At 37.8% G+C, this 12,816-nt stretch overlaps 1 protein-coding gene across 2 annotated transcripts in view; it reads right to left on the bottom strand.

The window, feature by feature from the left end:
* Positions 1 to 5,060, bottom strand: part of LOC129260586 (sodium- and chloride-dependent glycine transporter 1-like) — a 32,689-nt gene extending 27,629 nt beyond the window's left edge. Inside the window, exon 1 of one of the 2 annotated variants that reach the window (XM_064114541.1) lies at positions 3,868 to 5,060. In XM_064114541.1, coding sequence (XP_063970611.1) covers positions 3,868 to 4,343 — 476 coding nt within the window. In that variant the 5' untranslated portion in view covers positions 4,344 to 5,060. Of the gene's footprint in view, positions 1 to 497; positions 1,592 to 3,867 lie in introns of those variants that run through there. The other variant, XM_064114542.1, reaches the window with a different exon arrangement.
* Between the last annotated feature and the right edge of the window lie 7,756 nt (positions 5,061 to 12,816).

Below are 12,816 nucleotides of genomic sequence, written 5' to 3'. Positions count from 1 at the left end.
CTGAGCAGAACTAAGAACTGGCCGACTCGCTTTATAATACAAAGCGACCAACAGCATCCTAGTCACACTTATTGGATGGACTAAAACCGTCCTACTCATATTGTTTTTAAAGTGGCAGAAAGGCTTAACAATTGACGTAAATAATGTGTCTGATTGATGTACATGACGTATAAAAGATGCGCTTGCTCCGGCGCCGGAGAACGTAATTATGTGAAGTGATTTTTACATTGTCGATGGTATTTTATTGGGGCGATTCTGAAATAAATAGTCGCCCTAAAGCATTGGGTTTTGAGAATTATTAGGGGCGATTTGGGCTGTCATGGGGGCAAAATCGCCCGTCGCCCCCGTGTAATTCCGACCCTGGTACATGTATAACACGTTACATGGACTGTTCAACCCTAATTGCGTAAACATATATACCGTACAATCAAAGAAATATCAAGATATCACAGTTCATTTTGTCCCTGCCAAAGAAACAACCTATAGGACAAACTTACTCTATCTGAGTCAGACCCTTGCCAGGACCGTGTCCTTTATCTTCCTGAGCAATAGCATATACAATAAGTCCAGCATGGCCTCTGGGTAGGCCTATCTCCACTAAATCTTCCTTAGATGCCAATCTCAAACTCCTCATCGAATCGTACCCATGTCTCGACAACCGATTACGACAATTCTCAAGGTCAACGCCGATTAAAAGGTCTTCGACCGACTTCGAGATATGTGATGTCATCAACTGTGAATCCTTAGGTCTCTCTTCATCGTCGATGTCAACAGGGATTTGGTTAACCTCTCCCATGTCGTCTTCAGGGATAACCTTATTTTTCTTATCGGTGGATACGACTATCGCCAGATTGGAAAAAGTGTTAAAAAGTCCTTGTCTCCTTGAGAATATTGTCCTTCGAAAAAATGATGTAACCGACCATTAATGATCTGAGTTCTCATAAAGCAATAGATTTTCGAATGTCAGATCTCGAGGCTCGAATAGTCAATAGTAAAAAGGTTCCAATATCATCAATGATAAATCGTGTTTGACACAAACATTAATCGTAAATGCTATGACCTTCTGTATTCAATTCAGTAACACAATGCTAGAGAAATTGTCATCAAGTATGGAACAGCATTGCAGCGCGAGGATAAGAGGGGAAAATTGTAAAACTGGTAAAAGTCTTGGTCTCAGATCCCTCAATGTTTAACGATATACGAGAAGATTCCTTACAGGTCCAAACAGCAACTGGTAAGGGCAGAGTGACGAAAGTGGCGAAACGATCATCAGAGATTCTTAGATTCTCAGGAAAGCATACGGAGTTTAGCCTTAGACCATCATAATTGATCATCCAGTATAGTTACTTTGATACAATGGGACCTCCTCGTTCATGGCAGATTAAGCAGAGAGCTAGCGTGAGAATATTTACCCTCCATACCTTCATTGTCTATTCTGTGCATCAGAACTCATTGGCCTGCATCAATTCATATTCCAAAGATTAATAAAATCGGCATAAACATATTCTTCAAAGAATTCAAAGGTTTTCTTTCATCTTTGTGATTCCCCAAACAGGGCTACGGTAAGTTGGGTTTTCGGATATTTCAATACAAACAGAAGCAATTGGGTTGACCTAAATTTTTGTGCAAGTTTTCCATCCAAGCGGAAAGGAAATAATACCGCTTTCTTCCCAAAGTCATCACAACCCTACATTGAATAGGAGTTAAGAGTCAATACTCCGTCCACTGGTAGATGTCAAATATAATTCATATTATGCACTTGTCATTTGTAACTTAGAATCGTCTTTGTATCAGGATTTATTGATCTGTATGATCAAGGAGGAATATCTTTTAAATATACATTCTTCCGAGGTTTCAAAGGGTTTATTTTCATCTCTTCAATTCCCCGAACAGATATCCTTCATACCAAACCCACGGTAAATTGGGTTTTGACCAAATCAATGGAAATAATATATAGAAGCAGGGCGCATCAAAGCTTTCGCAAATGGGGGGGGGGGCGATTTTTTTTTCACCCACACTTTCCCCGATCGGCCGCTCAAAGTTGATTTTCGTTTGTTTCTCTGAAGGGGTAGTCATGAGAGTCACTTTTTTTGTTATAAAACAACGTATATACGTATGTTTATTTTTCCAAGTCTTCCCCTCACCTTATTTTATTCACTTGTCTTTCTCCTCTCATTTTTTATTTTTTCATCCGCCCTTTCCCCTTCTTTTTCTTTTTCTTCCCCCCTTTTTTTTCTTCTTGTTTTACTCCACCCAAGGGGGGGGGGGCTTGATCCGTGTATGTAGAAGTAACATGTTTTGGATGGATGACGCCAGTGGTTTGACTGAGCAGGGCTCCAACCATGCAGAACGGAACATACCATCGCTCTCTTCTTGAATACTCCCGTTAAATGATTGAAAAACACTTTGTTCCTATTGAGTGTGGTTTTCATGGGGCTCATGAATGCCAAAATAAATGGCTTTTAGAAAATGGCCAAAAGTACGCATTTCGTTGGAGTTTGTCGAGTTTTCAAACAATTCTTGATCAATTCGCAAGAATATCTCACGAGTTTTTTTGTTTTGCGTGTGTGTGTAAATTTCGTGTTTAGGCCCACTGTTGATTAATTACAGCAGTCAACATCCACGAACAATACGCAAACACAATGCGAATAACCAGGGCCCTGGGAAGGATTTTCTGAGTGGTGGTGCTGAAGTTGAATTGATATGCCAAAAAAAAAGGGGGGGGGGTCACTCAATATTTGAAGGTCGTTTTGGTACCAAGAAATTTAAACAAGAAGGTTTTCTACACAAAAAAATTTTTGCTCATACATTTCTCAAAATTTGCACACCTACCCGAATTCTAGAGGGTGCTGCCTATGGAAAATAATACACACAGCACCCCCTGGAAAAATATTGCGGGTGCTTCAGCACCCCCACTACTCAGTTCCAAGGGACATGCGAATAACCTGAATACGCTCAGAATCACAAGCGAATTCGTACGCAATTCGCTGCTTGCGCTTAAAATATTTGCGAAGATCGCGCACGATTGCGGTCTTATTTTGACGAAGCGTTTGCGTAATGTTTGCCACACATCTCGAAAAAAAAAAGTTATTTTTTTTACATAAAATTTGCGCCGAATACAAAATCTCGTGAACGATTGAGGAAGCTTTCGAACCTAAGCGGACATTCGGCGCACTTTTGCCGCATAAATTTAGATGGGTAATAGACTTTTTCTTCGTTTTTTCATAAATGCGCAATAAATTTCCCGGTTGTTATTTATGTTAAATGATACGGCCTCGCCTGGACTCGAACTTCCGAAAGATGCGATGTGCGGCAAAACTCAAAGGCCCGTATTCTGAAGTCGGGTTTAACTTAAACTCAGGTTTAAAGTTGTGGTTTAAGTATGGGAAGCCAAAAGTATCAACATTTTTTATAAAGTTGTATGTTTCTTATGTTTACTGTGCTCTTTCCTGATTCATCGATGGTGAAGACATCATCTATTTATACTTCCTACACAATTATGAATGATTTGAGATCCGATTGAGCTGAAATTTGATATCTCTACTGTTAGTGATTATGTTACAATTGGCTGTCCATACTTAAACCACAACTTTAAACCTGAGTTTAAGTTAAACCCGACTTCAGAATACGGGCCTCTAGGTGCAAAGTTGTACCCTTTCAAATTTGGCGCTTTTACCTCAAAGGATTCAAAATTGCAGCTTTCAGAGTATTTCTGCAGATTGCAACTTTTCGCTAAGGATTGCACGGTTTTGCCTTTTGCGCCACTTGTGCACCTTTGTTTTTAAGTGTGTACAATCAGAATTAACAATTTCACATAGTTCATATTGTCTTTGACAAAATGACTTAAAGATCTAGGGCTAAACTTACTCTATCTGAGTCAGACCCTTGCCGGGACCGTGTCCTTTATCTTCCTGAGCAATAGCATATACAAGAAGTCCAGCATGGCCCCTGGGTAGGCCTATCTCCACTAAATCTTCCTTAGATGCCAATCTCAAACTCCTCATCGAATCGTACCCATGTCTCGACAACCGATTACGACAATTCTCTAGGTCGGCACTGATCAGGAGATCTTCGACCGACTTAGAGATATGTGGTTTCATTGAGCTGGTGATCGACGGTGCGATCGAGACGTCGGGATCCTGGGGTAAGACAGAGTCTGGTAAGGATGACACGCTGATGAGGTCAGATGCAGAGAGTCGGGACTTCCTCGACGGCGACACCCTTAGCCTCTCCTCGTCTTCGATGTCAATAGGGATTGGGTTGACCTCTCCCATAGCATCTTCAGAAAGATCAACATCATCCGTATCGGTTGATACGACTACCTCCATGCTGGAATTAATCATTGTGTTCAACAGCTCTTGAGGATACTATCCTTGAAAATGCACTAGTTAGCACAGTGCAATAGAGTTCCGAGTTGCAGACCTCAAATCATTTATAGTTATGTTCCAGAAAGCGAACCGGCAAAAATCGTACGTAATTTCAAATGTATACACTATATCAATTCACTATCAAAAAGTAAACCTCTCATATTTCTGGAACAGAACTACAGGGTGGAGAAATGGCAAGAAATTAGGCAAAGGGCTTGTTGATAGGTATCAAATAGTCGACATTCCAAGTTAAGATTCCTTTTAGGTACAAACATCAACCAGATATCGCAAATTTGAAGTGGCAAAACTTCAAACTCTTTGTCAAGAGTTAAATCTCGGTGAAGAAGAGTAGCCCCAGACGATCACATCGTCCAGTGGTTACTTTGATGTTCTTTGATATCCTTACAGACAGATAAATAAGCAGTCGTACGAATTATAGGTATTCCTCGATACCTTCAATGCACCTCAAATCATGAAGATTTCAATCCAAATGTCCTTTATTCTTGATGAAAAATCTTCCAAGCATTTCAAAAGTGTCATTTCGTCCATACAATTCCCCTAAATAGTTTGTTGAATTGGGTTTGAGCCGTTTAATACAAACAGAAGTTAGTAACCGGGTTGGAGTAGACAAATCAAATTCTTTGTCCGAGTGCTCCACCTCCAACCTAGTAGAATGGAAATAATATTCTCATCTGTTCTCAAAATCGTCATCACAACTTTAGATTGTATAGGAGTTAATAATAGTCAATACTCCATCATCTCTTTCTGCTGATGATACATAATCCTAGACGTTTTACCAGTCGCAATTTTCAATCTAACATCCTACTTTCTCGAGAGTCAATATAAGTTAATGCTCCACGGTACTTTGCGTCTACTTTTAATTAAGAAACTTTACAGTACACGCCTTACAGTGTATCTTTTGACGATTTAATTCTTCAGGAGATGATTCATAAATTGGTGAACAGATAACCACAAAGGGTTTATTTTTAAGCGGGAAGCAATAAGTTAAAACGACTGTTTAGTTTATCATCAAGAGTCTAAAGCCACGTTATACCATTACCGTGTCAGTCGTGCTTCACGCAGAATAATGATAATCAATATCATAGAGTACCCTTTAACATACTCCGAAATATTGGCATTGTTACGTAACACGCAGGCGGTAATTAAAATGCTAAATAATGCATCATGATACATATTATACTGAAAGCATCTAATATGTAAGTAAGGAATATTTTGCAATTATTCAGAGTGACACACTTACCTATCATATCTTGTTTATCTTGTCCTGTCTGTGCCCCCCCCCTTTCACTTTTCGAGATGAAAATGATAATCTTGATATGTTACGATATTGTTTTCATCCAAGCCGTGTTAATGGTAAATTTTATGAGTTCAAACAACTGACATAACAGCTTTGTTGCCATTTGCTCATTCCAATTACCTGTCACCATACAAACTTCCATACAGTCAAGGGCCAGGTATAAACGCGTAAGAAAAGAGAACAATAATCATGCATTTTTTTGAATATTTGAATAAGGCCTATAAGGGTAAAGGCAAATTGTTACATTCATCAACAAAAGTGATGTTTCGGATTGTGCGCATTATTGTCGAGCAAAATTAAAGCTCGCAATAAAGGCATAAGCCAAATTTAATGCAGGCTTTTAAAAATCGATACATCACATCTGTGCAATAATTGAACAAAACTTTGATGGATACAGCACCAATAACGGTTTTTGGAGTTTAAATTCAATGAGTAATGGCGTGATTACGGGGAGGGGATAGGGCATGGCTAACACTTCGGATTTTGGACGTCTCTGCTATTCATAGTAGGTCTACTAGGTGAAATAAATACACGTATTGTTTATCATATTTGCCTAGCTAATCTTTATAAATCTGTTAACAAGAACGAAATGATAGCGTAATCAATCAATATTTGATATCCAAATCATCCAACCCAAGCCAAATTCGAGAATTTACGATGACGAAGCAGAAATATAATTATGTTACACCTTTGCCAGCTTCCACTTATCTTCACCCCTTCACCTTTTCTTCTTTCTCTTATATTTTTTTCGGGTATGTTTTTTTCTCAATTTCATAAATCTATAGCCACTGCACTTTTCACAACGATGTGGTGTACGCTTGTTATCAAAGTATGGCCCAAGTTAGGAATTAAAGGGATACTCCGGACTGAAGATATTTATATCTAAATAAATAGAGTAAAATTCACAGAGCAAAATGCTGAAAATTTGATCAAAATCGGATAAACACATAACAAAGTTATTAAATTTTAAAGATTTGCATTATTCCGGCGAACAGTTCTAGGCATGTCTTCATGAATATTCATTAGGTGTGCCGATGATGTAATATCCCCACTTTTTCTTTTGTATTTTACTGTTTGAAATTGGGTTTATAATTTTTTTTTCTACCAAGAACTAAAATACGGTAATTGAATTGACAACTGATTAGGCACATTAGTTATTTCTTGCTGCAACTTATTTCATCATAATGGAGACACATCATTTTACACATTCATGAAAAAAGGAAACAATTATGATTCCATGTAATAACATAAAAAAAGGAAAGTGGGGATGTGACATCATCAGCCCACCTTAAAGACATGCCTAGAACTGTTTCACCAGAACAATGCAAATCTTGAAAATTCACTAACTTTGTTATTTGTTATCCGATTTTGATGAAATTTTCAGCATTTTGCTCTGTGAATTTTACTCTATTTATATCTTCAGCCCAAATACTCCCTTTAATCATGTTAATGAAGAAGTTCGAGCCCCGTTCACGTCTTCGGTGAACGTTGGCCTCAGACGTTAAAGGGCATACTAGTCAGCAAAGCCCACCTCAAGACCTGATTTATTCATATCTGGCCATGTTCATTACCCATAATGCATCTTTCTCAACCGTGTAGTCTTGTAATATAGGCTCATTTGAATGATAACACACGAAGTCACTAAATTCCCATTCATATCGCAATAATTATGGTACCACGTAGCAACACAGATAGGCTACACTCAGTTTCTACATGTATACACAAATGAAACTACTGGCTTATCTATCCTATGTATTACTAATAGGTATCTCAAAGGGTATATTCTAAAACTAGCCGTTCATAGCACACAGTCAAAGGGAGAAAACACATAGTGTTGGCTAGTTTACTTCCCTTTAATAATCATTTCTGATTGATACACGTCCGTAAATCACACACATGACATACTCATCACACACTACAGGTTTCTATTTGAACTTTCTTTTCATTTCCCTTTCTTTCCCATTCCTGTAGTCGATAGTTATAATTTATCACCATTATCGTTAGATTCGTTATCATCCCAATTAATTTCGAATAGCATCAATCGTAACACTATTAATCATCTGTTCAGTTATTTCAGCATTAATTTATATTTCTTTCATTTTCCTTTCTACATTTTTAAGAGGACCGGGCACACACACCCTCACAAATGGATCAATCACCGACTGCTGCGTGGGATATAGGACTGTACAAAATCATGACGTGTACAAAAAGATGCATGTCATAGAAAAATCAATAATAAAGTCAACCATGTAGGTATTTTAACAAACATTGCACTGTGACCTGTGTCATTAACTGACATTTATCTTTGTTAAGGTTTTATGATTGGGCCCTCAACCAGTTGTGCTTAGTGCCTTTTTCGGGTATGTTTTTTTCTCAATTTCATCAATCTATAGCCACTGCACTCTTCACAACGATGTGGTGTACGCTTGTTATCATAGTATGGCCCAAGTTAGGAATTAAAGGGATACTCCGGACTGAAGATATTTATATCTAAATAAATAGAATAAAATTCACAGAGCAAAATGCTGAAAATTTGATTAAAATCGGATAAACACATAACAAAGTTATTAAATTTTAAAGATTTGCATTATTCCGGCGAACAGTTCTAGGCATGTCTTCATGAATATTCATTAGGTGTGCTGATGATGTAATATCCCCACTTTTTCTTTTGTATTTCATTGTTTGAAATTGGGGTTTTTTTTCTACCAAGAACTAAAATACGGTAATTGAATTGACAACTGATTAGGCACATTAGTTATTTCTTGCTGCAACTTATTTCATCATAATGGAGACACATAATTTTACACATTCATGAAAAAATGAAACAATTATGATTCCATGTAATAACATAAAAAAAGGAAAGTGGGGATGTGACATCATCAGCCCACCTTAAAGACATGCCTAGAACTGTTTCACCAGAACAATGCAATCTTGAAAATTCAATAACTTTGTTATCCGATTTTGATGAAATTTTCAGCATTTTGCTCTGTGAATTTTACTCTATTTATATCTTCAGCCCAAATAATCCCTTTAATGAAGAAGTTCGAGCCCTGTTCACGTCTTCGTTGAACGTTGGCCTCAGACGTTAAAGGGCATACTAGTCAGCAAAACCCACCTCAAGAACTGATTTATTCATATCTGGCCATGTTCATTACCCATAATGCATCTTTAGTCTTGTAATATAGGCTCACTTGAATGATAACACACGAAGTCACTAAATTCCCATTCATATCGCAATAATTATGGTACCACGTAGCAACACAGATAGGCTACACTCAGTTTCTACATGTATACACAAATGAAACTACTGGCTGATCTATCCTATGTATTACTAATAGGTATCTCAAAGGGCATATTCTAAAACTAGCCGTTCATAGCACACAGTCAAAGGGAGAAAACACAGTGTTGGCTAGTTTACTTCCCTTTAATAATCATTTCTGATTGATACACGTCCGTAAATCACACACATACTCATCACACACTACAGGTTTCTATTTGAACTTTCTTTTCATTTCCCTTTCTTTCCCATTCCTGTAGTCGATAGTTTTAATTTATCACCATTATCGTTAGATTCGTTATCATCCCAATTAATTTCGAATAGCATCAATCGTAACACTATTAATCATCTGTTCAGTTATTTCAGCATTAATTTATATTTCTTTCATTTTCCTTTCTACATTTTTAAGAGGACCGGGCACACACACCCTCACAAATGGATCAATCACCGACTGCTGCGTGGGATATAGGACTGTACAAAATCATGACGTGTACAAAAAGATGCATGTCATAGAAAAATCAATAATAAAGTCAACCATGTAGGTATTTTAACAAACATTGCACTGTGACCTGTGTCATTAACTGACATTTATCTTTGTTAAGGTTTTATGATTGGGCCCTCAACCAGTTGTGCTTAGTGCCTGGACATCGGAATAAGAGCTCGGGGGAATGAGAGAGTATACAAGTCCGAGGTGAGAAGTGGACTAACTATTAATATCAAAAGAGCGCCACCACGAGTTTGATTACAGGAAATAAACAAAGAGTAGCAAGGGTCAGTGATATGTAAACTGGTATACATATCAATGGCCTGGACAGATCAAAGATCGGGAACGGAATTCATCCTTATTCAATTGCACTTCCTAAACCAAGTTTGTTATGATTCGATGGCCTTGATGAGAGTTAATTTTAACTTTTAAACTTAGGAAACTTGGATTGTTTCTCACAATGTAAATGGTCTTGGAACATTGTGCCATATGAATTGATGTTGCTCGAGTCATCGAATACGGGCCATTATGTTTGATGAGTAATTTAATTCAATAACCCGAGTAATTTCTGTCTAAAAGGCTTATTGCAGGCCAATATGGCGTACCTATAACCATGATAACCGGATTTGAATTATTATTTTAAAATCTTTCAATGGTATTTCAATTATTAATTGTATTACGCATGGATGTTTGGAGGCTTAGGCCAACACCTCACTGAAAAAACAAAAGCCTTTTTTTCCAGGGGGAAAAAACGCCAAGGGAAACGTTCCTTTTATTTTAATTCTTCTTCAACAAAACAGCTTGGGGATCAGGGTTATAGTGGATAATCGTTTATTGGTTAATGCGAGATTTTAAGGTTACGTTCTTCTTTGAGAAATAGCATTTTGTAAATACATGTAGATATTCCAAATGGGTACTTATCTTGAGACTGTTTACATGCTCCTCCGCACATTCTTAAAGATTGGCCTCTCACCTTCCTCGGCTATAATGATCGGAGTCTTGTCGAAGGGCAGTGAAACGAGGATATATCACTTTGCGTTCATATTGAAAGAGCATGAATGATTAACCTATCCATATGGTGCGAGTGTTTACATCATTTAAATAATTTATGAGGAATTATGCACACTTGAACAGCAAACGAATATTTCTTGACATATATGCAATGCTTCACATTAAGAATGGGATGCTTGGTATCAAGAAGAGATTTAAGGAGAAAACGACTTGCTATACGTAAATACGCTGGCTAAAACGTTGTCTGTGACAGCCCCTTATACTTTCACATGATTCAAGAGGGCGCTGCGGACGGCACATGGTGACACCAACCGACACCAACGATATTCTGAAAGCCCGAACTTTGACGATTTTAATTTCGCGCACTGGCGGATCCGGGGGAGGGGGGCAGCCGGCCCGTGCCCCCCCCCCTTTGAGAGGCAAAATTAACATTAGTAATGTACAAATGCCGTTAAAAGAAAAATGTGCCCCCCCCCCCCCCCCTTGAAAGTGAAGACCTTTTTTTTTCCAAAAAATCCTGCATCTGCCCCTGTTTCGGCTGTTGTATTTCACTCCATCTCTCTTTCGCAGTGAGGATACCAAAAAGAGATCATCGCTCTCTCGGTCTATAGGCCCTAATAGTTTCTTATTTCCTTGTTGCGTGTTACCAAACTCATGCGTGAACTTCAACCGATCAGAATTATTATGTAAAAGGTCAGTGTCAAGCGGTTAGGAAAATCCGAAGAGGGAAGGCGGTACATGACCTACAAAACAAAGATTTAATGTGTACTTTTACAGACAGCTGGGAAAATAGACACAGTTTATAATTGTTTAGAGAAGGAAATGAGAATAACACTACCCACATGTCATCTCTAAATACTCTCCATGCAAACACCTACATAAATTAAATGCGAGTAGAAAACCATGTTACGAAAAAGGCTTTAAACTAAGTTTAAGTTGGCAACAATTCCCGATTTTTCTTTTTTTTAAATACAAATATTATTCACCAACATGTATCTCATGACATTGCGAAGATCATCAAAGACTCGTCGAACTTAGAATCGAATATAGCCGGGGCAGCGGAACTGTTTTAAAAGTAGGGGGACTGGCCCGAAGGGGGGGGGGTGACCACTTGACCATGCAAGAAATCACAGTCCGATAGTCATTTTTACGGTTTTTACTTTTTGTACACGTTTTTTTTTAAATAGTGATGGCTAAATTACCCCCCCCCCCCGTCCCCGGTTCCGCGACCCCTGTAAAATATTGTACTGGGTCCAGTGAGAAGTGCATGGGAGATGTTCTGTGCATTATTGCAACAACAGAAATAATAGAACAAAATGAAATATTAAAGAGCTATAGTTTAATCTGAGGTGGTGACAGGTGTATTATGGGATGGTGGTAATCACTCATTCCTTGATCCATATTGATGTAAGCTGTGTACGTAATAGATAATGAAGATTCACATCTAAAATGTGACCCTGGAAATTGACTGTAATCATGGAGCCTTCTGTAATCATCGTTGCGTTACTGCCTCCAGGAGTGAGGATAGCAAGCATGGGCATAATATCCTTCACCAAGATATAGCCCCGTATACACATAAGGTTATTTTTAATTGACCTTTAATCGCTAATTTTAAAGAACTATTCCAATTGGCTCCTTTAGTCTACTGAGTAAAATACCTTGATAGGCCATTTCATTTAGCAATTAATCGCTAAATCGTTATTTGTGAAACGGGGCCTGTTGCTGGTTAAATCCCTTCTCATCTCTTCGAAAAGACAGGTATTTGCCTATTTTCAAACAATGTTGCTCATTCTTTGAATTTCAATATCAGAGTATTGCATTATATTATTTTTTACAAATTAATCGTATCATTAATCAAATCATCATCTTCATCAGCATCATCTTCATCAGCATAATCTTCATCATCATCGTCATCATCATGATCTCTGTGTTCATGGTAATAATAATAAAATTTATAGTAATAACAAGTGGAACGCCTCTGGCCGTCTCGCCTGCATTATGCGATTCGATATAGCAGCAGTGCTGACTTTGAAAACTATTAAATAATTATTCACAAAAGAAAACACTCATAATAAAATACTATGTCCATTGACCCAACATGACCTTTTACCATGATCATGTGACCTAAGACATGTACAAAATAATCTTCATACTTGATTACCCTTATGTCTATGTTTCATGAACTACATGTGTAGATCCATAGATCCATGATGTCAATTCAACAAATACCCCCAACACGGCCAAAGTTCATTGACCCTAAATGAGTTTTATTTTGGTCATGTAACTTGACACAAGCACAAGATATTCAGGGATACATGGTTATTCTTATGTTCCAAATTTCATGAACTAGATCTATAAA

The sequence above is a fragment of the Lytechinus pictus genome, unplaced genomic scaffold (genome assembly GCF_037042905.1).
Source record: "Lytechinus pictus isolate F3 Inbred unplaced genomic scaffold, Lp3.0 scaffold_19, whole genome shotgun sequence".
NCBI lineage: Eukaryota > Metazoa > Echinodermata > Echinoidea > Temnopleuroida > Toxopneustidae > Lytechinus > Lytechinus pictus.
Note: the sequence above shows the minus strand (reverse complement) of the source record. Positions and strands in the feature narration are given on the sequence as shown.